At 43.7% G+C, this 26,662-nt stretch overlaps 1 protein-coding gene across 4 annotated transcripts in view; it reads right to left on the reverse strand.

Annotated features, from left to right (window-relative positions):
• Positions 1-215: 215 nt before the first annotated feature.
• The window catches only part of SHISA7 (shisa family member 7), a 592,632-nt gene continuing 566,185 nt past the window's right edge, over positions 216-26,662 (reverse strand). For 2 of the 4 annotated variants that reach the window (XM_077250682.1, XM_077250680.1), the window contains 2 exons: positions 20,043-20,198; positions 216-5,337 (listed from right to left, as the gene is read on the reverse strand). In XM_077250682.1, the coding sequence (XP_077106797.1) occupies positions 4,751-5,337; positions 20,043-20,198 (743 nt within the window). In that variant the 3' untranslated portion in view covers positions 216-4,750. The remainder of the gene's footprint in view (positions 5,338-20,042; positions 20,199-26,662) is intronic. The other 2 variants (XM_077250683.1, XM_077250684.1) reach the window with 2 other exon arrangements.

Below are 26,662 nucleotides of genomic sequence, written 5' to 3' on the forward strand. Positions count from 1 at the left end.
TATTTCTAAGGCCACATTCACACATTCAGTATTTGGTCAGTATTTTACCTCAGTATCTGTAAGCCAAAACCAGGAGTGGAATAATCAGAGGAGAAGTATAATAGAAACACGTCACCACTAGTGATGAGCGAATATACTCCTTGCTCGGGTTTTCCTGAGCACGCTCTGGTGGTCTCCAAGTATTTGTGAGTGCTCGGAGATTTAGTTTTCGTTTAGTTTTCGTTGGCGCAGCTGCATGATTTACAGCTGCTAGACAGGCTGAATACACGTGAGGAATCCCTGTTAGGCTACTTTCACACTAGCGTCATTTTGAATACGTCGCAATGCATCGTTTTTGGAGAAAAAAACGCATCCTGCAAAGTTGTCTGCAAGATGTGTTTTTCCCCATAGACTAACATTAGCAATGCATTGCGACGTATGGCCACACGTCGCAACCGTCATGTGACGGTTGCGTCGTGTTTTGGCGGACCGTCGGCACAAAAAAAGTTACATGTAACGTTTTTTTGCGCGTCGTGTCCGCCATTTTCGACCGCGCATGCGCAGCCAAACTCCACCCCCTCCTCCCCGGACCTTACAATGGGGCAGCGGAAGCGTCGTAAGACAGGCATTATTTTCACAACGCGCGTCGGCACGTCGGGCCGACGCATAGCGATGGCCCCGTGCTGACGCTAGTGTGAAAGCAGCCTTAGTTAGGGAATTTCCACATGTTTTAAGCCTGTCTAGCAGCCGTAAATCATGCAGCTGAGGCGACAAAAACTAAATCTCCGAGCACTAACAAATACTCGGAGACCACCCGAGCGTGCTCAGGAAAACCCGAGCAACAAGTACACTCGCTCATCACTAGTCACCACTTCTGGATTTATCACCCACTCCTGATTTTGACTTACAAGCAAAGGAAAAGTGTGATAGAAACATGTCACCACTTCTGTATTTTTGCCTTACAAATACCGAGGTAAAATACTGACCAAATGCTGAACGTGTGAACTAGACCTAAGGGAGATATTCACTAGTTGTTTTGCTGCAGATGGTGATTGGCTGCAGCACTCAAGTTCTTGAATGGGTCATCATTGAAGCATCGAGAAGTGGAGGCCAGAGTAAGTAAAACTAGGCTGCATCTGAAAGGGAGCAGTGGTAGATCTGTGAGTCGAGTTTGCCTTATTTTTAATTTTTAAATTGTTTTTTTTTTTAAAGCTGTTTTCAAAAGTCATTATTCTATACTGACAATCCCTTTAATAAAATGATAGTGAATACCAACAATTTCTTTTAATGCATTAAACAACATACACCCTTGAATGATATGTTTGTTCTAAATGTAAATGATGTACAATAAAAAAAAAATAATATTGTGGTAACGTGTTAGCCAGAGAAATCGATGGAAATACTTTTATGCCCAAAAATGACAAAAGTGTTCCCGGAGTGATACCTTTATTGGCTAATAAATAGAAAACTATGGAGAAAATAGCACAAATAGGGTCTTACCCAATGATATTAAACACTTCCAATCAGATTATGCTAACCTGATACTTCCGGTGTCTGAGGTTTTTATGACCGCTGCAGCAGATCCACGGATCAGCAAGTGACCGTTGGTGTCTGGATGAAAAAGGATATTTGTGGATATATTCCACACTGCTGAATTAATAAAGTCGTCAGTCCATGTAACTGGCACATGTGTTTGCTTCCTGAAGAAGAATTGTTTGAAATGTGGAGAATAAACCATGAATATCTTTCATCTATCCATCTCTAGAGTGACGTCTTTATTTATTCAGCAGCGCAGAATATATTCACAAATATCCTTTTTCATCCAGACCTTTATAGGCTAGCCAGAAGAATGATGTTTGCAAGCTTTCCGAGTACAGAGGCTCCTTCTTCAGGCAGGTTTAAGGAAAGCAATTTACAGACTGATTTCTAGAAAAACTTGCAGTGTCAGCAAAGCTCTTAGACTGTTGTGGGGTCCCGGTCCTGAGCTTGCCACCAATAGCTGTAAATACTACTGAGAAGTGCGCAGATCAGGAGCAGAAGCATACATGCACTCTTGGCTGAGTGCACACACAGACCACGGCACTGACTAAATAGGTGGTCTAATCCTTGTAGACTGTTGTGGGGTCCCAGTCCTGAGCCTGCCACCAATAGCTCTAAATACTACTGTGAAGTGCGCAGCTCACGAGCAGAAGCATACATGCACTCTTGGCTGAGTGCACACACAGAGCACAACACTGGCTCAATAGATAGTCTAATCCTTGTAGACTGCTGTGGGGTCCCGGTTCTGAGCCCACCACCAATAGCTGTAAATACTACTGAGAAGTGCGCAGCTCAGGAGCAGAAGCATGCATGCACTCTTGGTTGAGTGCACACAGAGTACAGCACTGGCTCAATAGATAGTCTAATCCTTGTAGACTGTTGTGAGGTTCTGGACCTGAGCCTGCCACCAATATCTCTAAATACTACTGAGAAGTACGCAGCTCAGGAGCAGAAGCATACATGCACTCTTGGTTGAGTGCACACAGAGTACAGCACTGACTTGATAGATAGTCTATTCCTTGTAGACTGTTGTGGGTCCCGGTCCTGAGCCCTCCACCAATAGCTCAAAAGCCTGCTGAAAAGTGTGGAGCCTTGGCTGAAGTGCACAGAAGCAGAGTACACACTCCTTATAAAGTATATGTTATATGGCGTATGGATTCTGTGACTTTCTATTTAATCTATTCTATGCTCTTAGCTTGTGGTCTGTCGGGAACTGTGTAGATTGTTGAGCCACATGCTGTAAATGATGTAGGTTTATATAGGTAAGATGATTTTCAAACATACCGCTAGACCAGGTAACATTCAGACTTGGGGCTCCTCCATAATTTCCTTGTGGAAACAACCAGTTGTAAATCTTTCTGTTTAACTTGGATGCTTAGGCACGTCCTTTCATTTTGGCACTGTGTGTGGACTCTTTAGTCTGATAGTTTGCCAATTGGTAAATCATAATAATGGGGACATTGCTTCTGAGGAAGGACGTCATACACACTCTGTAGTCTAACAAAAGTCATTGAGAAATCCTATCTAAATGGAAATGCTGAAAACCCAGGCATTGCTTGGCTTATATTTGTGCAGTGGGTTATAAAGATTAATATCTCAACTTCTACATACACAAATCTTACAGCAATCTAAGATACTGTACAAAATGAGGTATTTACGAACCCTCGTTAGATGTCACCAAAGCAAAAAGCGCTGAACAATGCAATTGATAATGCTAAAAAAATACTAGGTAACATTTTGCTCATATCTAAAGCATCATGAACAGAATTGATAAATTATATAAAAGTACAACACAGTCATTAGCTTATGTTCATGCTGCACAGGAGGTTCTTGCCGTCACCAGTCAATGGAGTTTTATGAAACCACTTTAAGATAACAATAGGGCACGGTATACCTAGTATGGTTGTATTTAGTGTCTTAGTAATGGTAATATTTTAGCAACCAGATGTGACTAGTGCATGTGGCACATAATCAATGTGACACTGCCATATAAATAAATCAATCAGCACAGTTTTGCCAAAACACTTAGTGAAACCCCAATAAATAATCTGAATAATAATTTTCTGTAAATGGGATGTTTTAGGTTTTTAACATCTGGATCGGAGATATTGATTGGCACAACGAAATGTCACACATCGCAAATTTAGAAGTTATTTCGCTGGCAGAATACACAAATCTGGAACTAGTATAATTCAAAATGCCGCCTGAGGGGAGGAGATATTATTGAAACAGTTAAGGCCATTTGTGTTTTAGCGAACTCCATGGGATTGTATAAAGTGGGAAGGGAAACTTTACAGGTCAGGTTGCCAGGAACGTCAGTAATGGCGCAGAGATAAAAAGTTTAGAAAGAAGTCTGAAAGTCTGAAATAGTGTGACGTCATTGAGGTAAAAAATATAATAATAAAATAAAGATTTCTTTATGGCACGATCCTTTTTCTTTTTACTTGAAGAGGGTCAAAGGTTGTTCTTGTAGACCAAAGCAGGCTTTTCTGATGTAGTCCTTATCTTTAATTTATGGCAAAAGCAACAAACTTGGATGTAGTTCATTGTAGCTGCTTACATTGTGAGAAAAGTTGTATTAGCATTGGACTGATTAACTGGCACAGATTGCGCTGCATGGAACTGCCTGCGATAACACATTATACTGTATATAACAAAGTTCTTCAGTAGCAAACTTGATGAAATTCAGTTTGGGAACCAACCATATATGCATTAAAGTCTATGTAGTGCTACTCTGGTGGTCATCCTATGTATATGTAGAAATGTTACTGTGCAATCGTTTTGTTTTTTGTATTTTTTTGCCCTGGCACTTTATAAATCCAGACTGACATTTTCATCTCAGTGATACTTCTTCTGGCAAACACTCAAAGAAAATGTTTCAGTACCTTTCTATATCATGAGACTTTCATGGGCTTTCAAAGTAACATTTAGTCAAATAAGGTGCTGTGTTTTCAACTTGCTTTCATTTTTAACACCATCACCTGTGACATCTTTTAATGCCAATGACTTTTCCATCAACCTGGCGCTGGAGGCAGCTTCATACAATAAAGCGAGTAACTAAAAAGGCAAAAAACGCTCCTTCCATGACTCCAGGAAACTGGAGCGCTCCTCTGCATATTCTAAAAGCAGCTGATTACAAAGTAAGCGATAAGAAAATTGTAAGGAAGCCACATAACAAAATCAACTGCCTTTTTACCTAATGTAGAAAAAGGGAACAGTAAAAACAAGCAGCTTAGACTGTAACCTCATTCTTGCTCCCAGTACGCAGATGTTGGCTGGGCAGATGGCCAGGAATAAATTGGAGTTGTTCAATGGTGTTTTGACGCTTTGAAGCAAAGGCTTGCCGCCGATTGGCAGTGTGGTTGGCCATATCCCATGCCATCTTGGGAGAATTGGAAGAAGTTGGGTGGGAATTCATTTTAATCATATGGTGACGGTCTAGCATTGGTGTGCTAACACAAACATTGGTGTGAGAAAGGGCTTTTTGGTGCCCAAGACGCATTTCTTGGAATGGTGTTGGCCCTCGATGGTGGATTCTTTCAGGAGACAGAAGATGCTCTTGTGAGTGCAAGACCTCGCGGGAAAGAAGACGTTCTTGAGAAATGAGGCGATCTCTGGGTATTGTGTAATCATGATGAACAGGATAGTGATTGTCTGAAAGGATGTGCTCCTGGGACATGACACGTCTTGGTGCCTGGGATTTTTCAAGGTAGCCATCACGTTCATAGTTCATCTTCATGACATGAAGGGGAAGGGTACCACGTGTTAATTCTGCTAGATGTTTTCGCTTTAAATAAAAGTCATCCATATCTTTCTCTGCTTTAAGAAAAATGCAATAGAAATCATAGTTAGCAAAAGAAACTGTCAGTCATTTCAAATTGTAATGATTTTTTTGGTGAAAAAATCATTAGTTTTGTACAATATTAATGTTCTGAAAGAAACTAAGTCAGGAAGGATGCTTTGTGCATGTCAAAACCTACCGTATGTTAAAAAAATAAAAAGATTGCATATTATGAAATCAATGAAGACAGAATTTGCAACCTATTTTGAAAAAATAGCAGATATTTACTTTTGTGAACCCTACCTTTACTATAAGGCTGTAGCTGCCACTTGTGGCTTAAGTTGCACTCTTGCTTATGGCTGCATGATTTTCAGGGTAATATTTGCATTATGTATAACTATTGGCAATCACCTGACGGCATGATTTCAGTCTTGCGTAGTTTGAAGACCAGGCCTAGCACTGCAACCGGGAGCTATTTTTTTTTTTGTTTTAAAGAAGCAGTTTCTGTAACAGTCTCTGCAACTTTTTTTAATTTGAATGGAGTTGCGATGTCAGGCACAGGTCCATATTTCTCATGGTGGCTGTGCTTAGTATTAAAGCTATGCCTAATAAACATTAAAAAGTATGAAGTAGCTGCGTTTCACAGTAACAGTAAAGTCTATGAGATTTCAGAAATCTCATGTACACAGCTTGTTTTTTTACTGTTTACTGTTTCATCAAAGAGCTGTGTTTTTGCAAAATGCAGCATGTCACTTCTTTCAGTGTTTTTTCAAAGTTTTTCACCTATTGAAAGCAATGGGTTGTTGAAAAAAATGCTGCAAAAGACCAAGTATCAGTTTTTGCTGCGTTTTTGGTGCTAAAACCTTATGAAGTTGAATCAGAATATTTTTTATGCACTAAACTTTATCAGCATGCATAAGATACAAATGTAACCTGACAAAAGTCCAATAAAAAAGGCACCAAAAATGCAGCAAAAACCCCTAAAAAAAAGTATCAAACACTCAGCAAAACCTGCTTTTTTATGTTGCTTCTTTAAAGGGAACTTGTCAGCAGGATTGTGTACAGTAACCCACAGACATTTCAAACCGTTTAAAAAGAGGTACGTTGCTGGAACTTACTTCTGTGGTTATCTCAGCTAAGATTGAAATCTACCTGGGTGTAGGCTGGACACCAGAGAACTGAGGAAATACGGGTGCACACCAAAAAATAAATCAATTACACTGGTCAACAGCATTTTTGGTGCCAAAGATATTTCATCGAATTTAGGGTATTTTTGGGGTGCTGATTCTGAATATGTCATCAGTTTTGCCAGATTGGCTCAAGTTTTTGAGATTTTTGGTATCTTATTTATAGCACTTGTTGGTAAATGCGACGCATCATCTCATTAATTTCTTTGGATTAGTACTTGAACTGAGCAGTTCTCAATATAGTTTTGTGTTAATTAGTGTTCTAAAAGTTTGTTCATAGCTTGATTTTTGCACTAACTTTATGTTGTTGTCTGTTTTCCAGTGAAAAGCATGAACTCATCAAGAAGAAGTTGTCTTAACGATCCAGACTCATTCTGTTACATTTGTGGTGAATACACACTGCCAAAACATAGAAGAAACATAACAGACTTCGTAAAAAAAGTGTATTTTGCCTATTTTGGGGTTATGCTTGGGGACCAAGACAAGTTTTGGGCACCACACATAGTGTGCAAAGCATGTATCGAATTATTACGAAAATGGAGCAAAGGACAAAGAAAAAGCTTCAAATTTGGTGTTCCAATGGTGTGGAGAGAGCCAAAAAATCATCATGATGACTGTTATTTATGGTAAACACAGGTACAGGCACATCTTCACAATGAGGGACAGGCCTTCTTGCAGATTCCATGTTACTCCCATTTTCGTTTCTTATGCTTATTGAATCCTTGCACTTGCACTGCACAGAAATAACAGTCATCATGATGATTTTTTGGCTCTCTCCACACCATTGGAACACCAAATTTGAAGCTTTTTCTTTGTCCTTTGCTCCATTTTCGTAATAATTCGATACATGCTTTGCACACTATGTGTGGTGCCCAAAACTTGTCTTGGTCCCCAAGCATAACCCCAAAATAGGCAAAATACACTTTTTTTACGAAGTCTGTTATGTTTCTTCTATGTTTTGGCAGTGTGTATTCACCACAAATGTAACAGAATGAGTCTGGATCGTTAAGACAACTTCTTCTTGATGAGTTCATGCTTTTCACTGGAAAACAGACAACAACATATAGTTAGTGTAAAAATCAAGCTATGAACAAACTTTTAGAACACTAATTAACACAAAACTATATTGAGAACTGCTCAGTTCAAGTACTAATCCAAAGAAATTAATGAGATGATGCGTCGCAGTTACCAACAAGTGCTATAAATAAGATACCAAAAATGTCAAAAACTTGAGCCAATCTGGCAAAACTGATAGCATATTCAGAATCAGCACCCCAAAAATACCCCAAATTCATTAAAATATTTTGGACACCAGAAAAAAAAAATTTTTTTGTTGACCTGTGTTACAGTCCAAAAACAGAGAAAAAAGGTAGCACTCACCGTCCTGTAAAACATTCCTTTATTTAGGCCATAACACGGGTACAGCAGGAGAGGAGCGGATATCTTCTGTGGACGACGGACATTTTGTGCTAGCTGCACTTCAACAGGTCCTATGCTAACAGGAAATGACAGGGCACCCCGATATAGAGAATGAATCACAGGCGATTCCAACCGAGTAAGTATGGAACACCAAGTCACTCCTCCCAGCAAAACAAAATAAAACATCACAGAAAATGGACCACAGAACATTAAAAAAAAACATATATGCAAGTATACCTTTAAATAAACAACCAATGTGTATTATGACATAATACCCTATTGCAGAAATACCGTCATATCTATTTTGAAATGGAAAGTTGTGGACAAGATCTGCGTCACTGAATAAGGCTACTTTCACATTTGCGTTTGGAGCCGCTGCAGAGGGCTGTGGACTTCCTCCGTGAAGCCCCGCCCCCCGCCGCTAGCTCCGCCTACTTCTGCATGCGGCCGGCATGCGACCTGGGTACCTATATTTAACATTAGGTATGCAGGTCGTGCCGCAGTATGCGGATGCTGCCGCATGCGTCGTTTTGACGATGCGGAGACCAGCGTACGACGCAGCTCGTAGCAATTTTTTTTTTTCCGCATCGTCAAAACGACGCATGCGGCAGCATCCGCATACTGCGGCACGACCTGCGTACCTAATGTTAAATATAGGTACCCAGGTCGCATGCCGGCCGCATGCAGAAGTAGGCGGAGCTAGCGGCGGAGGGCGGGGCTTCACGGAGGAAGTCCACAGCCCTCCGCAGCGGCTCCAAACGCAAATGTGAAAGTAGCCTAAGATGTAGGTCCAGATATATTAATATAGAAGATGGTGGTTTTATTCTACGCGTTTTGGAGTCAAATGACTCCTTCCTCAGGAAATTACCACAGATATTTGTGGTAATGTCCTGAGGAAGGAGTCATTTGGCTCTGGAACACGTAGAATAAAACCACCATCTTTTATATTAATACGTCTGGACCTACATCTTATTCAGTAGTGCAGATCATGTCCACAATTTTCCATTTCAATGATTTCTAACACGGTCACTTGTTGACCCGTGGATCTGTTGCAGCTGACATCTCTATGATATATAAACGCTTAAGGATCATCAGGTTAGTGCAATTTGAATACATGTTGTAATTGTCCATCAGCTAAGACCCTATTTGCGCTGAGCCCTTGTGTGCAGAATCCATCTGGACTCTTTTTTCAACAAAAGCTTATGGAGATCGCCCTCTTGTGGAGGAAAATGAACCTGTTCCAGTCCTGCAAATGTAAGTCTGGATTCCCTGCATTCTTTTCCTGCATGTGCCCAACTAGACGCCTGGAACCTTTACCTGTAATAATGGATCTGGAATGCTCATGAAACCGAACAAACAACGGGTGAATACAAGAGAAGATAGTATTCTGCTACAGATGGATCTGGATAAGTTGGAAACTGTTTATAGCAAGGAAGGTGATGGTCACAAGGGGGCATTCTCTGCGTCTGGAGGAGAGAAGGTTTTTCTACCAACATAGAAGAGTATTCTTTACTGTTAGGGCAGTGAGAATCTGGAATTTCTTGCCTGAGGAGGTGGTGATGGTGAACTTAGTCGAGGGGTTCAAGAGAGGCCTGGATGTCTTCCTGGAGCGTAACAATATTGTATCTTACATTTATTAGGTTCTTTAGAAGGACGTAGATCTGGTGATTTATTCTGACGGAATATAGGCTGAACTGGATGGACAAATGTCTTTTTTCATCATAGGAAACAAAAACGCGGTCTAGTGAGGAGCGCTGAGTAGAATATGTGGGAAACAACAAGAGGGATTAAAAGGTTCAGACTTTTCTTGGTAGATAATCCACAACACGTTTCAACAACGTTTGACTTCGTTGACTTTAAAATTGATTTGTTTAAAGCAATTCAGAAAATATATTTGCATAAATCTTTTTGTTTCCTCCCAGGCATGTCCCCTACCCCTTCCCCCTCCAGGAGAAATACCCTGTAGGAATGGGTCACTGGGTTTTACGGTGTATGATGTCTAGCCTGAGAACTTAGCTGCAGTAGCAGAAGATGCTGCTTTGTTATTGAGCATTAATGATGAAAATCATACACCAGAGAATAAGGTCCATATATCTCCAATTAAACCTTTTGTTGGAGAATTCAAATCAAATTACATGCCCCCAATACCACCGGAGAATGCTATTGATATTTTCCATGAGCAAGTCATAATAGATATGGAGGCACACATATATCCCAAACCACCTTCCAATCTCACCTTGGGGGAATAAAGAACATTGAAAATGACAAAAATTTGGGATGACATGATAGACAGACAAGCTGACAAGGGTGGCAATTTGGTACTACTTACAAGGGATTATTATATACAGGAGGTGTATAGGCAGCGAGACACCTACGCAAAGCTTCCCCATGATCCCCCAAGTAAATACCGTAGTCAACTGCATTCATTTCTAAGACACTATGTTGATCTAGGCACTATCACAAGCCAAAAAGCTGAAAAGTTGTTTCCCGAATTTCCTAAAAATCCATATTGGTACTTTATACCAAAACTCCACAAGTCAAGAACCCATCCCCAGGCTGTCCTATAGTGTCTGGGATAGGGTCTCTGACAGAGCCCATTTCCCAGTATGTTGATTGGCTGCTACGACCGCTATTGAAAAGTGTACCCTCTTATTTGAGGGATACTAGTGATTTTTTACATATTTTCCAGGGTTTCACCCGGCAAGAAGGCTTTACACTCATGTCCATCAGCGTGGAAAGCTTTTACACCAGAATCCCCCGAAAGCAAGGGGTAGATGTGGTACGGCCGGTCATGGTAAATATGCACAACGCTGGGGATTTTATTGACTTCACATGTGGAGCTTTAGAGTTCATTCTGAAACAAAACACCTTTAAATTTTTAGTCGCATGGTACCTACAAAAAACGGCACAACCATGGGCACACCAGTAGCGTGCACACTTGCACATTTATTTTTTGCTGTGCTTGAGGAATATGTCGTCTACACAGGGTGGAACCCCTTTTTGAAGTACATCGGATTATACTGTACCTGCACTATGTGGACAACATCTTCATAGTCTGGGCAAGAACTGAGACAATATTTGAGGATTTTGTCCACGACCTGAATACTGTAAACACCATGAACATAAAGTTCACCTCTGTTTTTGGAGGGTTGGAGTTGGTTTTCTTGGACCTCAGAATTAACATAGTGAATGGTAACATAAGAATTGAAGTGCGTTGAAAACCTACAGCTTCTAATTCCTTTCTACACTTTTCTAGCGCACATCCACCTTACACAAAAGCAGCCTTACTTTATAGCCAGTTTTTAAGGTTAAGAAGAATAAAAAGTGACCATACATGTTGTTTGGAACAGGCTATTGACCTTAAAAGCAAATTAGAAAAAAAGGGGGTATCCATCTAGGTCCCTAGATGAGGCAATAAATGGAGCGGGCAGTGTTGTGAATTTACCTTTTGGCTCCCTCTAGTGGCTACTAGTGATTGGACTCTGGGTATGTCATTCATCCCTTGTATGCTCACCTGGGTCGTTAGGTCAGGGGCGTTGCTATATAAGCTCCCTGGACCTTCAGTTCAATGCCTGGCAACGTTGATATCAGAGCTAATCTGTAGTGCTCTAGTCTTCTGATCCGGTTCCTGCTTGATTAAGCTAAGTCTGCTTTTTCGCTTTTTGCTATTTGTTTTTGTTTGCATTTTTGTCCAGCTTGTATATAATCTGTATCCTGACCTTGCTGGAAGCTCTAGGGTGGCTGGTGTTCTCCCCCCGGGCCGTTAGACGGTTCGGGGGTTCTTGAATCTCCAGTGTGGATTTTTGATAGGGTTTTTGTTGACCATATAAGTTATCTTACTACATTCTGCTATTAGTAAGTGGGCCTCTCTTTGCTAAACCTAGTTCATCTCTGTGTTTGTCATTTCCTCTTACCTCACCGTTATTATTTGTGGGGGGCTTCTATCCTACTTTTGGGGTCCTTTCTCTGGAGGCAAGAGAGGTCTTTGTTTTCCTCTTCTAGGGGTAGTTAGCTCTCTGGCTGGCGCGAGACATCTAGCGACCAACGTAGGCATGTTCCCCGGCTACTTCTAGTGTTGGCGTTAGGAGTAGATATATGGTCAACCCAGTTACCACTGACCTATGAGCTGGATTTTTGTACCTTGCAGACTTGCTGATATCTCTGAGACCCTCGCCATTGGGGTCATAACAGTTTGCCAGGCCTGTATTAAATGTTAAATGCATTGCAGAAGCGGGATTATAAGAAAGAAAGTTCTGAGTTTTTTTTTCTCTCTCTCATTTTTTTTTCTTTTCCCCTTACCCTTTGAGTGGCTTGTGATTGCTGCAGACATGAATGTCCAGACCTTGATTACAAGTGTGGACCAGCTTGCTGCTCGTGTGCAGGGCATACAAGATTATGTTACCAGAAATCCTATGTCAGAACCTAAGATACCGATTCCTGAACTGTTTTCCGGAGATCGATTTAAGTTTAGAAATTTCAGGAATAATTGTAAATTGTTTTTGTCCCTGAGACCCTGTTCCTCTGGAGACTCCGCTCAGCAAGTGAAAATTGTTATTTCTTTTTTACGGGGCGACCCTCAGGATTGGGCTTTCTCGCTAGCGCCAGGAGATCCGGCATTGGCTGATATTGATGCGTTTTTTCTGGCGCTCGGTTTGCTTTATGAGGAACCCAATCTTGAGATTCAGGCAGAAAAAGCCTTGCTGGCTATGTCTCAGGGTCAGGACGAGGCTGAAGTGTATTGCCAAAAATTTCGGAAATGGTCCGTGCTGACCCAGTGGAACGAATGTGCATTGGCTGCAAATTTTAGAAATGGCCTTTCTGAAGCCATTAAGAATGTGATGGTGGGTTTTCCCATTCCCACAGGTCTGAATGATTCCATGGCCCTGGCAATTCAAATTGACCGGCGGTTGCGGGAGCGCAAAACCGCAAATTCCCTCATGGTGTTATCTGAACAGGCACCTGATTTAATGCAATGTGATAGAATCCTGACTAGAAATGAGCGGAAAATTCATAGACGCCAGAATGGCTTGTGTTACTACTGTGGTGATTCTACACATGTTATCTCAGCATGCTCTAAGCGTCTTACTAAGGTTGTTGGTCCTGTCGCCATTGGTAATTTGCAACCTAAGTTTATTCTATCTGTAACTTTGATTTGCTCACTGTCATCGTATCCTGTCATGGCGTTTGTAGATTCAGGTGCTGCCCTGAGTCTTATGGATCTGTCATTTGCCAAGCGCTGCGGTTTTGTTCTTGAGCCACTAGAAAATCCTATCCCTCTTAGGGGTATTGATGCTACACCATTGGCAGAAAATAAACCGCAGTTTTGGACACAGGTTACCATGTGCATGACTCCTGAACATCGGGAGGTGATACGTTTTCTTGTTCTGCATAAGATGCATGATTTGGTTGTTTTGGGTTTGCCATGGTTACAGACCCATAATCCAGTCTTGGACTGGAAGGCAATGTCAGTGTCAAGTTGGGGATGCCGTGGAAATCATGGAGATTCCCTGCCCGTGTCTATTGCTACTTCTACGCCTTCGGAAGTTCCGGCGTATTTGTCTGATTATCAGGATGTCTTCAGCGAGTCTAGGTCAAGTGCATTGCCTCCTCATCGGGAATGTGACTGTGCAATAGATTTGATTACAGGCAGTAAGTTTCCTAAGGGAAGACTGTTTAATCTGTCGGTACCTGAACATACCGCAATGCGTTCATATATCAAGGAGTCTCTGGAGAAGGGGCATATCCGTCCTTCTTCTTCCCCTCTTGGTGCGGGATTCTTTTTTGTGGCCAAAAAGGACGGATCTTTGAGGCCTTGTATTGACTATCGGCTTTTAAATAAGATCACTGTCAAATTTCAGTATCCTTTGCCGCTGTTTTCAGACTTGTTTGCCCGGATTAAAGGTGCCAAGTGGTTCACCAAGATAGACCTTCGTGGTGCGTACAACCTTGTGCGCATTAAGCAAGGAGATGAATGGAAAACCGCATTCAATACGCCCGAAGGTCATTTTGAGTACTTGGTGATGCCATTTGGGCTCTCTAATGCACCTTCAGTTTTTCAGTCCTTTATGCATGACATTTTCCGGAAGTATCTGGATAAATTTTTGATCGTTTATCTGGATGATATTCTGGTTTTTTCTGATGATTGGGACTCGCATGTGGAGCAGGTCAGGATGGTTTTCAAGATTTTGCGTGAAAATTCTTTGTTTGTTAAAGGCTCAAAGTGTCTCTTTGGTGTACAGAAGGTTCCCTTTTTAGGGTTCATTTTTTCCCCTTCTGCTGTGGAGATGGACCCAGTCAAGGTCCGAGCTATTCATGATTGGACTCAACCCTCGTCAGTTAAGAGTCTTCAGAAGTTCTTGGGTTTTGCTAACTTCTACCGTCGTTTTATCGCTAATTTTTCTAGCGTTGTTAAACCGTTGACGGATATGACCAAGAAAGGCTCTGATGTGGCTAACTGGGCTCCTGCTGCCGTGGAGGCGTTCCAGGAGTTGAAACGCCGGTTTACTTCGGCGCCTGTTTTGTGCCAGCCTGACATCTCACTTCCCTTTCAAGTTGAGGTGGATGCTTCGGAGATTGGGGCAGGGGCCGTTTTGTCACAGAGAGGCCCTGGTTGCTCTACTATGAGACCTTGTGCCTTTTTCTCTAGGAAGTTTTCGCCGGCAGAGCGAAATTATGATGTGGGCAATCGGGAGTTGTTGGCCATGAAGTGGGCATTTGAGGAGTGGCGTCATTGGCTCGAGGGTGCTAAGCATCGTGTGGTGGTCTTGACTGATCACAAAAATCTGATGTACCTCGAGTCTGCTAAACGCCTGAATCCTAGACAGGCCCGCTGGTCATTGTTTTTCTCCCGTTTTGACTTTGTGGTCTCGTATTTACCAGGTTCTAAGAATGTGAAGGCAGATGCTCTGTCTAGGAGCTTTGTGCCTGATGCTCCTGGAGTCGCTGAACCTGTGGGTATTCTTAAGGAAGGAGTTATCTTGTCAGCTATTTCTCCAGATCTGCGACGTGTGTTGCAGAGATTTCAGGCTGGTAGGCCTGACTCTTGTCCACCTGACAGATTGTTTGTGCCTGCTAAATGGACCAGCAGAGTCATTTCCGAGGTTCATTCCTCGGTGTTGGCAGGGCACCCGGGAATTTTTGGCACCAGGGATCTGGTGGCCAGGTCCTTTTGGTGGCCTTCCTTGTCAAGGGATGTGCGGTCATTTGTGCAGTCCTGTGGTACTTGTGCTCGAGCTAAGCCTTGCTGTTCTCGTGCCAGCGGGTTGCTCTTGCCCTTGCCTGTCCCGAAGAGACCTTGGACACACATCTCTATGGATTTCATTTCGGATCTTCCGGTGTCTCAGGGCATGTCTGTCATCTGGGTGATATGTGATCGTTTCTCCAAGATGGTCCATCTGGTTCCTTTGCCTAAGCTGCCTTCCTCTTCTGATCTGGTTCCTGTGTTCTTCCAGAACGTGGTTCGTTTGCACGGCATTCCTGAGAATATTGTGTCGGACAGAGGATCCCAGTTTGTTTCCAGGTTCTGGCGATCCTTTTGTGGTAGGATGGGCATTGATTTGTCGTTTTCGTCCGCTTTTCATCCACAGACTAACGGACAGACGGAACGAACTAATCAGACTCTGGAGGCGTATTTGAGGTGTTTTGTCTCTTCTGATCAGGATGATTGGGTGACCTTCTTGCCGTTGGCTGAATTTGCTCTTAATAATCGGGCTAGTTCTGCCACCTTGGTTTCGCCATTTTTCTGCAACTCTGGTTTCCATCCTCGTTTTTCCTCGGGGCATGTGGAGCCTTCTGACTGTCCTGGGGTGGATTCTGTGGTGGATAGGTTGCAGCGGATCTGGAAACATGTGGTGGACAACTTGAAGTTGTCACAGGAGAAGGCTCAGCGTTTTGCCAACCGCCGCCGCGGTGTGGGTCCCCGACTTCGCGTTGGGGATTTGGTATGGCTGTCTTCTCGATTTGTTCCTATGAAGGTCTCCTCTCCCAAATTTAAGCCTCGCTTTATTGGTCCTTACAAGATATTGGAAATCATTAATCCTGTATCCTTTCGCCTGGATCTTCCGGTGTCGTTTGCCATTCACAACGTATTTCATAGGTCCTTGTTGCGGCGGTACGTTGTGCCTGTGGTTCCTTCTGCTGAGCCTCCTGCTCCGGTGTTGGTTGAGGGCGAGTTGGAGTACGTGGTGGAGAAGATCTTAGATTCTCGTCTCTCCAGGCGGAGGCTTCAGTACCTGGTCAAGTGGAAGGGCTATGGTCAGGAGGATAATTCCTGGGTGGTCGCCTCTGATGTGCATGCGGCCGATTTAGTTCGTGCCTTTCACGCCGCTCATCCTGATCGCCCTGGTGGTCTTGGTGAGGGTTCGGTGACCCCTCACTAAGGGGGGGGGTACTGTTGTGAATTTACCTTTTGGCTCCCTCTAGTGGCTACTAGTGATTGGACTCTGGGTATGTCATTCATCCCTTGTATGCTCACCTGGGTCGTTAGGTCAGGGGCGTTGCTATATAAGCTCCCTGGACCTTCAGTTCAATGCCTGGCAACGTTGATATCAGAGCTAATCTGTAGTGCTCTAGTCTTCTGATCCGGTTCCTGCTTGATTAAGCTAAGTCTGCTTTTTCGCTTTTTGCTATTTGTTTTTGTTTGCATTTTTGTCCAGCTTGTATATAATCTGTATCCTGACCTTGCTGGAAGCTCTAGGGTGGCTGGTGTTCTCCCCCCGGGCCGTTAGACGGTTCGGGGGTTCTTGAATCTCCAGTGTGGATTTTTGATAGGGTTTTTGTTGACCATATAAGTTACCTTACTACATTCTGCTATTAGTAAGTGGGCCTCTCTTTGCTAAACCTAGTTCATCTCTGTGTTTGTCATTTCCTCTTACCTCACCGTTATTATTTGTGGGGGGCTTCTATCCTACTTTTGGGGTCCTTTCTCTGGAGGCAAGAGAGGTCTTTGTTTTCCTCTTCTAGGGGTAGTTAGCTCTCTGGCTGGCGCGAGACATCTAGCGACCAACGTAGGCATGTTCCCCGGCTACTTCTAGTGTTGGCGTTAGGAGTAGATATATGGTCAACCCAGTTACCACTGACCTATGAGCTGGATTTTTGTACCTTGCAGACTTGCTGATATCTCTGAGACCCTCGCCATTGGGGTCATAACAGGGCAGCTTCATCCTAAAGAGATCTATTAGGTATGAATATTGACCATGATATCCCAAAAAAGAAAAAAGGTTTGTTTTTTGTTTTCAATTCGGCCCAATGGACAGCCACATCAGGGCATCTATAAACAAAATTTGGCACATCTTGAGCAAAGATGCAGATTTGACAGAGATGTTGTTCCGTAGACCCTTAATTGCTAATAAAAGAAGTACCAACTTGAAGGACCAGCTAGTGCAAAATCGGATAGATTCCACACAGAGCACCTGGCTGGATGGTTACAAACCAAAAGGTAACTTCAAATGTGGTTAGTGCTCCTTTTGCTGGTTTAATTTAGCCAATAAGATACTTACAGTCTGGCCCATTTATCACCAGGTCCAGGATTTTATCTCATGCAGGACTTGTCTGTTAGTGTATGTTATCTTTTGTCCATGCATATTCTTTTACGTCGGTAAGACCAAACGCCCGTGGTTTGTTCGGTTCCGTGAGCATTCCAGATCCATTATTACAGGTAAAGGTTCCAGGCGTCTAGCTGAGCATATGCAGGAAAAGCATGCAGGGAATACGGACTTACTTATTGTTTGCATGATTGGAACAGGTTCATTTGCCTCCACAAGGGGGCAATCTCCATAAGCTTTTGTTGCAAAAAGAGTCCAGATGGATTCTGCACACACGGGTGCGGGGTCCCTCTGGACTAAATTACAAAATAGATAAGACGGTATTTCTGTTCATGGGTATTATATTACAGTACACATTGGTTTGTTTTTATTTAAAGGTATATTTACACATATTTTTTGGTCCATTTTGTTAGGTGTTGGGTTCCCGTCGCTGCACAGGGGTAATCTCAAACAATGTCCACTGCGGGTCTCCCATTCTCCTCCGGCCGCAGTGGAACCTGCTCAGCAGAGACATCAGTCCCAGCATTTGGCTCAAGTTGATACTGTGCGCTTGGTTACTGCTGATCAGCAGCGAACAGGCCTTTCAGGGACTACGTCCTGCTTTTCTCATACTGAGCATGCCCACGGGACGACCTCCCATTGGAGGTCAGGGGTCACATGCTCAGGTCCTGTTGCAGCTCCTATTGGACCATCAGGAAGGTCCCAGAGCGCTACTACTATAAAAGGTTCACATGGCCCCTCGGCCATGCGCTAGTGTAAACTTGCTAACGTGTGTGTGTGGATGTATGCCTGTCGATGGACGAAAACTCCAAATCATTCCCATCCCTAGAGTTTTTGACTGCTCGCGAATGGTGGAAGCTACCTAGCACCTGACAGTGCTATCCCGCACATCTAGCACACGATACTGCATCTGTTAGCAGTGACCGTCAGTGCGGCGCCGTGCGCTAATAGTGCGCTTTCCTGGCCTAAGTTTGGGTGGTTAGTGGTGTGCACCAGAGTGGCTCTGCACGCACACTTGTGCAGTAAATTTTTAGTTCTGATTAATCTCTGACACCCCAGTAGCAGTGTCGAGCACAAGAGGTCTAGAGGAACTCTTTCCCTGAGTCTTGGGACAGAGTTCTGTGACTCTTTGCTTGCACTCTCTGTGCGGTATCGCGGCCCTGTGACACAAAAGGGTTCGCTTCCTTCATACCGGGTGAAGCTAACCCGTGTGTGTATTCACATTATACCGCCATATAGTCCGTCATTACCGAGCAGCAGGTGTCTTTTCTGCACGGTGGACCCCGGACTGCGAACGCACCTCATATCCTCTCTAATTATTATTTGGTGCGTTCCGCCAATCCTAACACATTTTCTGTGATTTTTTTTCAGTTTAGCTGGGAGGATTGACTTGGTGTTCCAGACCTACTTGACTGGAATCACCTGTGATTCATTATCTTATCAGGGTGCTCTGTCATTTTCTGTTAGCCTACAACCCGTTGAAGCCCAGCTAGCACGAAATATCCATTGTCCACAGAAGATATCCGCTCCTCTCCCGCTGTACCCGTATTATGGACTAAATAAAGGAATATTTTACCAGATGATGAGTGCCACCTTTTTTCTCTCTTTTTGGACTATAACCTACAGACAGTGTCAGGTCGGCTCTGTTATACTGAATGAGACCTGGTGATGAAATCCGTCTTTTGGTTGTTGTTTAATCATTATTTTCAGTTTTGAGTTAATGATATGCCTGTGCTCCGGGGCGGCCGGTGGGGGTCTTCATGTGGAGCGCTGATTAGGTATTCATTAATATGGCTTCTGACAAGTCACTGATCCCTCACTGACCTGCCCCCTAGTTTACATAATGAATATTATATATATATATATATATATATATATATATATATATATATACATATCTTGGGAAAAATCCCCTTCTGATGGCATATGTAATGTGTATAAAATTCATTTTGTTGAGGTTATCCTGAAAATCATAAAAAAAAGAAAAAATGCATTTAAAAATGGTGCCGGAGGAGACAACTTTGTACAGAAAAAAAAAAATCCTCCTCCAAGATGGCGCAGCTGACGCCTGCACAATCGGGGTAATTTTCAAATAGATGTTTATTTTAATGAATTTCATGATAACCTCAAACAAATTCATTATATACACATTACATATGAGATCAGGCTGCAGCACAGGTGACACTGTTGGCACTTAACCTGCAGAAGGGGATTTTTTTCCAAGCTACACATATATTATGTAAACTGGGGGGAGGTCAGTGAGGGATCAGTGACCTGTCAGAAGCCGTACTGGTGAATACCTAATATATATTGATATAATTAAGAAATTTAATATATGTGACATTTCCTTCAAAGGTATATACTATCTAGATTTACCGTATACAATGTATATACATACAAGTATTTTTATTATATTTCTTGATCTTGCTAAGGCTTTTATTATAATTATATTGTTTTCCTTTTTTTAGTGCAATCGGTCAGTAAATAAAGTAAGTATGCTAGTTCTATTCTATTTCTATGCTAAGCATTCATATTTACCTTGGTGCAATCATTCACAACACACATGAGTAAAGCACAATCTAGAGGAACACATACCTAGGCGCTTGAGAGAAGAATACCTGCTGATGTCAGACTTAATGGCAGATTCATAAGAGGGTGGTAAGTGAGAGAGGTTATGAAAAGACCGAGAGAAGGACATGGTATTATATTTCATGGAAGAAGGTGGAAGCTGAATGTTGTTAATTCGGTAGTCTAGAAAAGAGCAAATAACTAAAGGTTAGAAATGTGAGCAGCACAAATGTCAGAAATTAGAGGCGATGATGTTGGAGAAAGCATTTAGTATAAGTCCTACACTACTACCTATTTGCCTTTCTATTGAGATCATCAAAATAATTGTACTGGGAATACATGTTATCGCTGCTCCACAGAATAGGTGATGACTTGATAATTTCTGAGGGCCCAAATGCTGTTTCTCGGCAGAAATAGAGCCCTGATCTCATATATATCCATCAGTCCCATTGACTTTAAATAGAGAAACACTGTGGATGTTTGTCCGACACTCCATTCAAATCAAATACTCTTGTAATCGGGGGGAGATCAGACCCCAAATGAACTGAAGGCTATATCCTGTGGATAGGTGATATTTTGAAATTATGGTACAAACCCTTTTAGGGTTGCTTTCTAGGAATCATTGTTTTTACGTAATGTTAAAATACTGATTACTGTTCTACAGTGGCAGAATAAAACAATTAAGTCTTAGCAACTATACATGTCAGCTCTATTTTGTATGTTCCCCTTTACCCTTAGCTATTTAACAACAGTGCCGAATGGAGGCTGTCCAGCCCAAGAGCAAACTGTGAAAAGGTCATTGATCATTGCATATCTGTCTCATGTAACACAAAGTAGAGGTGGTGGAGAGGTCCTGCTGCAATTTTGTGGCTCATATGCAAGAGGTGAGGTCATTTATGATGATTTCCAGGGGTCAACATTTTGAAAAGAAGGAGTATAATCATTATATTTAGAATATCCTATATATAATAATGTTGGCTGGACCGTACATGACAAGAAAGGTCTACCTATTGTGTCCCCCCTATTTCCTTGTAGATTGTAGCTTGTGAGCAGGACTCTCAATACTCCTGTAACCGTTGATCTATGTGTTACTTTGTAATGTCCTCGCTTAATTGTAAAGTGCTGCCGAATATGTCGGCGCTATAGAAATAAAATTATTCTTAATCTTATTTATTATATTTTGATTGAAGAACTTGAGGGACTATTTCAGACAGTTAACATAATTTATTTAAAGGGAAAGCAGCTGTACACATCTTTCTGTAGCAGTCCCATAGAGAATTAATGGATTGGTAGTCAAATATATACTTAATTCAGATGGGGACAAAAGGGCCCTACTCTGGCAAAAGGTAGTGGTCTTGTAGTGACACTGACAGTGTCACTGTGGAAAGCTTAGATGGTGCGATCAGTGGGTCCAAGACAGAGGGATGGAGGTGTAAGGAGCAGAGCACGCAGTGCACAGAGAGCTAATGCACGCAGTAAGCACAGGACCTGAGACAAGACAGTCACGTGACCGCAGAGGGGTGGGCCTACCACTCGAGAGGATGGGGAGATGGCTGAGAGCACGGAGCACAGGACAGAGAACATCAACGTAGTCAGTGGGGAGCCGAGGGTCAAAAGCCAGACGAGAGCAAGGTGCAAGGGACAAAACCAAAGAGTAAACCGAGACAAGCCAAGGGGTCAGAGAACCAGGAAGGACAGAACAGTACGAGCAGAAAACAGAGGCAGGAGTCAGGGGACAAAAGTGAGTCATACACAGCAAAGCATGCACACACTGAGGCACAGCGATTACAGAGAGTACCCTGGGTCAGCAACCACAAGCCGAGTAAACGGAAGTATCACTGACACCTGACCCAGGAACCAGCAGCATTAAATAGATTTCCCAAAACCAAAGAGAGGCAATCCTAGTTAACTCTGTCCTGACCAGAGTCATGGCAGTACAAGACAGTACAGGCAAATAAAATAATGGGATGTATTAAAAGAGGCATAGATGCTCATGAGGAAAACATACTTTTACCTCTATACAAGTCACTAGTTCGACCACACTTAGAATACTGTGCACAGTTCTGGTCTCCGGTGTATAAGAAAGACATAGCTGAACTGGAGCGGGTGCAGAGAAGAGCGACCAAGGTTATTAGAGGACTGGGGGGATTGCAATACCAAGATAGGTTATTAGTTACACTTGGGGCTATTTAGTTTGGAAAAACGAAGACTAAGGGGTGATCTTATTTTAATGTATAAATATATGAGGGGACAGTACAAAGACCTTTCTGATGATCTTTTTAATCATAGACCTGAGACAGGGACAAGGGGGCATCCTCTACGTCTGGAGGAAAGAAGGTTTAAGCATAATAACAGACGCGGATTCTTTACTGTAAGAGCAGTGAGACTATGGAACTCTCTGCCGTATGATGTTGTAATGAGTGATTCATTAATTAAATTTAAGAGGGGACTGGATACCTTTCTGGAAAAGTATAATGTTACAGGGTATATACACTAGATTCCTTGATAAGGCGTTGATCCAGGGAACTAGTCTGATTGCCGTATGTGGAGTCGGGAAGGAATTTTTTTCCCCATGGTGGAGTTACTCTTTGCCACATGGGTTTTTTTTGCCTTCCCCTGGATCAACATGTTAGGGCATGTTAGGTTAGGCTATGGGTTGAACTAGATGGACTTACAGTCTTCCTTCAACCTTAATAACTATGTTACTATGTTACCCTCTTCTCAATGGGGGGCCACCGGACTCCCAGGTTTCCTAGGAAAATGGGCATGAAAGGACTGCACCAGACAGTCGATGTGAACTGATCGGGCAGGAACCCAGGACTGGTGCTCCGGACCATACCCCTTCCAGTGTACAAGATACTGGAGGGAACGATGGACAAACCGGGAATCTACAATGCACTCAACCTCATACTCCTCCTGACTATCCACCAATACAGGTGACGAGGAACCCAATGACTCTTCTTCCACAGCCCCCAATGGTTTTAGCAAGGCCCTATGGAATGCATTGGGAATCTTAAAAGAGAATGGAAGACGTAAATGAAATGCCACTGGGTTAACCACTTCTGTGATCACATAGGGAACAATAAACTTAGGCACCAATTTCGCTGAAGGAACCCTAAGCTTAATGTTCCTAGTAGACAGCCACACTTATCCCCAACCCGAAGGGTCCCACAGTCCGTCTTCTGTCTGTAAAAACTTTAAACTTCCTCTGAGCTTGCACAATATTCTTTTGGACCACCCGCCACAAATTTCCCAAGTGCTGTACAGCTATATCAGCCCCGGGGCAACCAGAATCCAACTGAGAAAACTCCCCGAAGTGTGGATTAAACCCATAATTACAAAAAAGGGGAAGTAACCGTGGAGTGGTTAACACAGTTATTGAACGCAAACTCTGCTAAAGGTAAGGCATCGGACCAGTTCATCCTGACTGGAAGTGGAAAGAGAGCGTACAATTTGCTCCAAGGACTGGTTGGTCCGTTTGGTCTGACCATTGGTCTCTGGATGGTAAGCAGATGAAAAGGACAACACAATACCCAACCTTTTACAAAACGACGCCCTCCAAAACCTGGACATGAACTGCACTCCACAGTCAGACACCACATTCAAGGGCACACCATGCAAATGAACAACATGCTGAACAAACAATCTAGACAAAGACTTTGCAGAGGGCAACCCCCAAGGGTACAAAGTGTGCCTGCTTGGTAAACCTGTCCACCACCACCCAGATGACAGTATTCCCCTTGGAAGGAGGAAGACTGGTGAAAAAAATCCATGGACTAATGTGTCCATGGTCTATTAGGAATTGGCAAGGGTACCAATTCCCCAGCCAGCAGTTATGAGAGCTCTTAGCATGAGCACAAACTTCACAAAGAGACACAAACTTCTTAACATCAGACCTAAGCGAGGACCACTAAAAAACCCTCGCAATGGCCTTACGAGTAGCCGAAATCCCCAGATGTCCACTCAGAGCTGAGTTATGAAACTCTTGAAGAACCCTGAGTCGAAACTGAACAGGACCAAACAATTTATCAGCTGGCTTGGACGGGAGAGCCAGAGACTGAGCTTCCTGAATCTTCCATTCCAAGCTTGACGACACATCAGCCATGACCACTCCCCCCCGTTTGAAGAAAGGATGATGGAGGCTCGGGAGGAGAAACTGGGTCCAGACTCCGGGACAAGGCATTCTTGGAAACAGGGCGAAACGTGATCGAGGATTGGAACCGGGGGAAAAAAGTGATCATCTAGCCTGCCTAGGAGTTAACCTTTTAGCAGATTAAATGTATGCCAGATTTTTGTGATCAGTTATCACAGTAATGGGATGAGCCTCCCCCTCCAAAAAATGCTTCCATTCCTCAAAGACCAATTTAACTGCCAGAGGTTCCCGATTACCTATGTCAGAATTTCTTTCTGCAAGGGAAGACTTCTTGGAGAAGAAGGCACATGGTCTTGGATTGGTCAAGGTGGTGGGAACCTGGGACAACACTGCCCCACTCCCACCTTTGAGGCATCCACCTCCACCACAAAAGGTTTAAATGGGTCTGGTTGGACCAGAACCGGGGCAGTCATAAAACAATTTTTTAGGGATAGAAACGCCGCTACGACTGTGGCAGACCAGTTCTTCACATCAGCCCCCTTCTGTGTCAAGTTGGTGAGGGCTTGACCACCTGTAAGAACCCTTTAATAAACCTCCGGTAGTAATTGGCAAATCCCAAGAAGCGTTGAAGACCCTTAAGATTCTGGGGCTGCACCCAATCCACAATGGCCTGAACTTTCTTGGGATCCATGTGGAACCCCTCACTAGAGACAATAAACCCCAAGCAAGACAGTTCCTGGACAAAAAGCGAGCACTTCTCCAACTTAGGGAAAAGCTAGTTCTCCCTGAGTCTTTGGAGAACTGCTCGAAGGTGACCAACATGGGTCTGCTTATCAAATGAATACACCAGAATGTCATCTAGGTAAATAACCACAAACCGCCCAATGAAATCAGAGAACACATGGCTGATAAAGTTCTAAAGACTGCAGGGGCATTGGTCAAATCAAAAGGCATAACTAAATTTTCTAGCAACCCTTCAGAGGTGAGAAATGCAGACTTCCACTCATCCCCCTCCCGTACCCGGATTAGGTTATATGCACCCCCGTAAGTCAAACTTACAAAGGCATTTGGCCCCAGGCAATTGGTTACACAAATCGTAAATAAGTGGAAGAGGGTACATGTTTCTTACAGTAATCTCGTTAAGTTCCCAAAAGTCAAGGCACGGCCAGAGACCACCATCTTCTTTTTTTTACAAAAAAGAATCCTGCAGCAACACTGAAGGTTGAATGTGTCCCTTGCGGAGACTCTCAGATATATACTCCTTAATGGCAGCCCACTCGGAACCAGAAAGGTTAAACAATCGGGCTTTGGGCAATTTAGTCCTGGAAATCAGGTTGATTGTGCAGCGCCCCAGAGTCCTGGTCGTTGCAGTACTGTCGCTCCGCCACTAAGGGGAGTTGCAGCGCCCCAGAGTCCTGGTCGTTGCAGTACTGGAGCTCTGCCGCTAAGGGGGGCTATGGTACGTCTGATGGCACTGAAGGAGTTCTCCTGACCAGGTATCACAGTCACCAATACACTTCACAGTCTGGCCTCCAGGGGGAGCTAAGGGTTCTATGTATTAGGCCACTCCTCACAATCTGGTAAAACTGGGGGTTAGGCAGAAAGTTAGAGAGAAGCTGGCTGGGTTGGAACCAGGCAACACCTTGTGGCAGAGGGTGTTGTAGGGGAAGATTCAGAGGGGTCCCTGCCAGGGGTGGGATCCTGGCAGAGGCCTAGCAAACAGAGAAGAACGTTACGGGACCGCGCCTGCACGATATAGCGGCGGTACCCCAAGAAAGGATAAGAAGCGAGGTTCATTGTGCTGAGTGAGAAACGAGATCAACGCAACAAGGAGAATACCAGTAGGAGTCATGCTGTAAGACGAGGCAACATCCTATTGAGGCGCATAACCGGTGGCTGGAACGCCGAGGAAGTATAGAGCTCCAGGCCAAACTTCAAACCTACGGCAGGACAGTCAGTTATAGGCGGGCTGTCTCACCCAATTGACCTAGGAAGACACAGGGGGGTAACAACAGGAGTGGGGCGACGCTAGAGTCCCGGAAGAGCTCCCAGCCTCCCCATCATACGGGTGCGTCCTAACCATAAGATCTGGGGGACGTGGAAGAACATCAGAATCGAGTTGTGAGGGAACACGAGAAACAGACACAACAGTTGTGAGGACTATCCCGTGGTGCTTAGCAGGGAAGGACTACAACACACAAGCGCTAGAAGGTAGGCACAGATTTCCACCTGCAAAGGGAACTCTGGAGGTGCCATCGGACCGGCCAGGCTTGCGCAGCCCGGTTAACCGTATTCCGGATTGAGGATCCTGAAGCCTTCAGTAAAGAGGTAAAGAGACTGCAACCTGGTGTCCTCGTTATTTACTGCAACCTGCACCGCACCACGACAACATCATCACCATCACGCACACCATTCCCTCCACCTTTATTGTACGCCCCTCAGCAGGGTCATGGACCAGGTCTAGCCACCGTGACAACCCCAGAACAGAGACTTAGAGGCCCGGTACCGGGTACCCCTCGGCCCTGCGACAGTGGGGGCGCTACAGAGTGATGGT

This window comes from Ranitomeya variabilis, chromosome 4 (genome assembly GCF_051348905.1).
Source record: "Ranitomeya variabilis isolate aRanVar5 chromosome 4, aRanVar5.hap1, whole genome shotgun sequence".
In the NCBI taxonomy this organism is placed as follows: Eukaryota; Metazoa; Chordata; class Amphibia; order Anura; family Dendrobatidae; genus Ranitomeya; species Ranitomeya variabilis.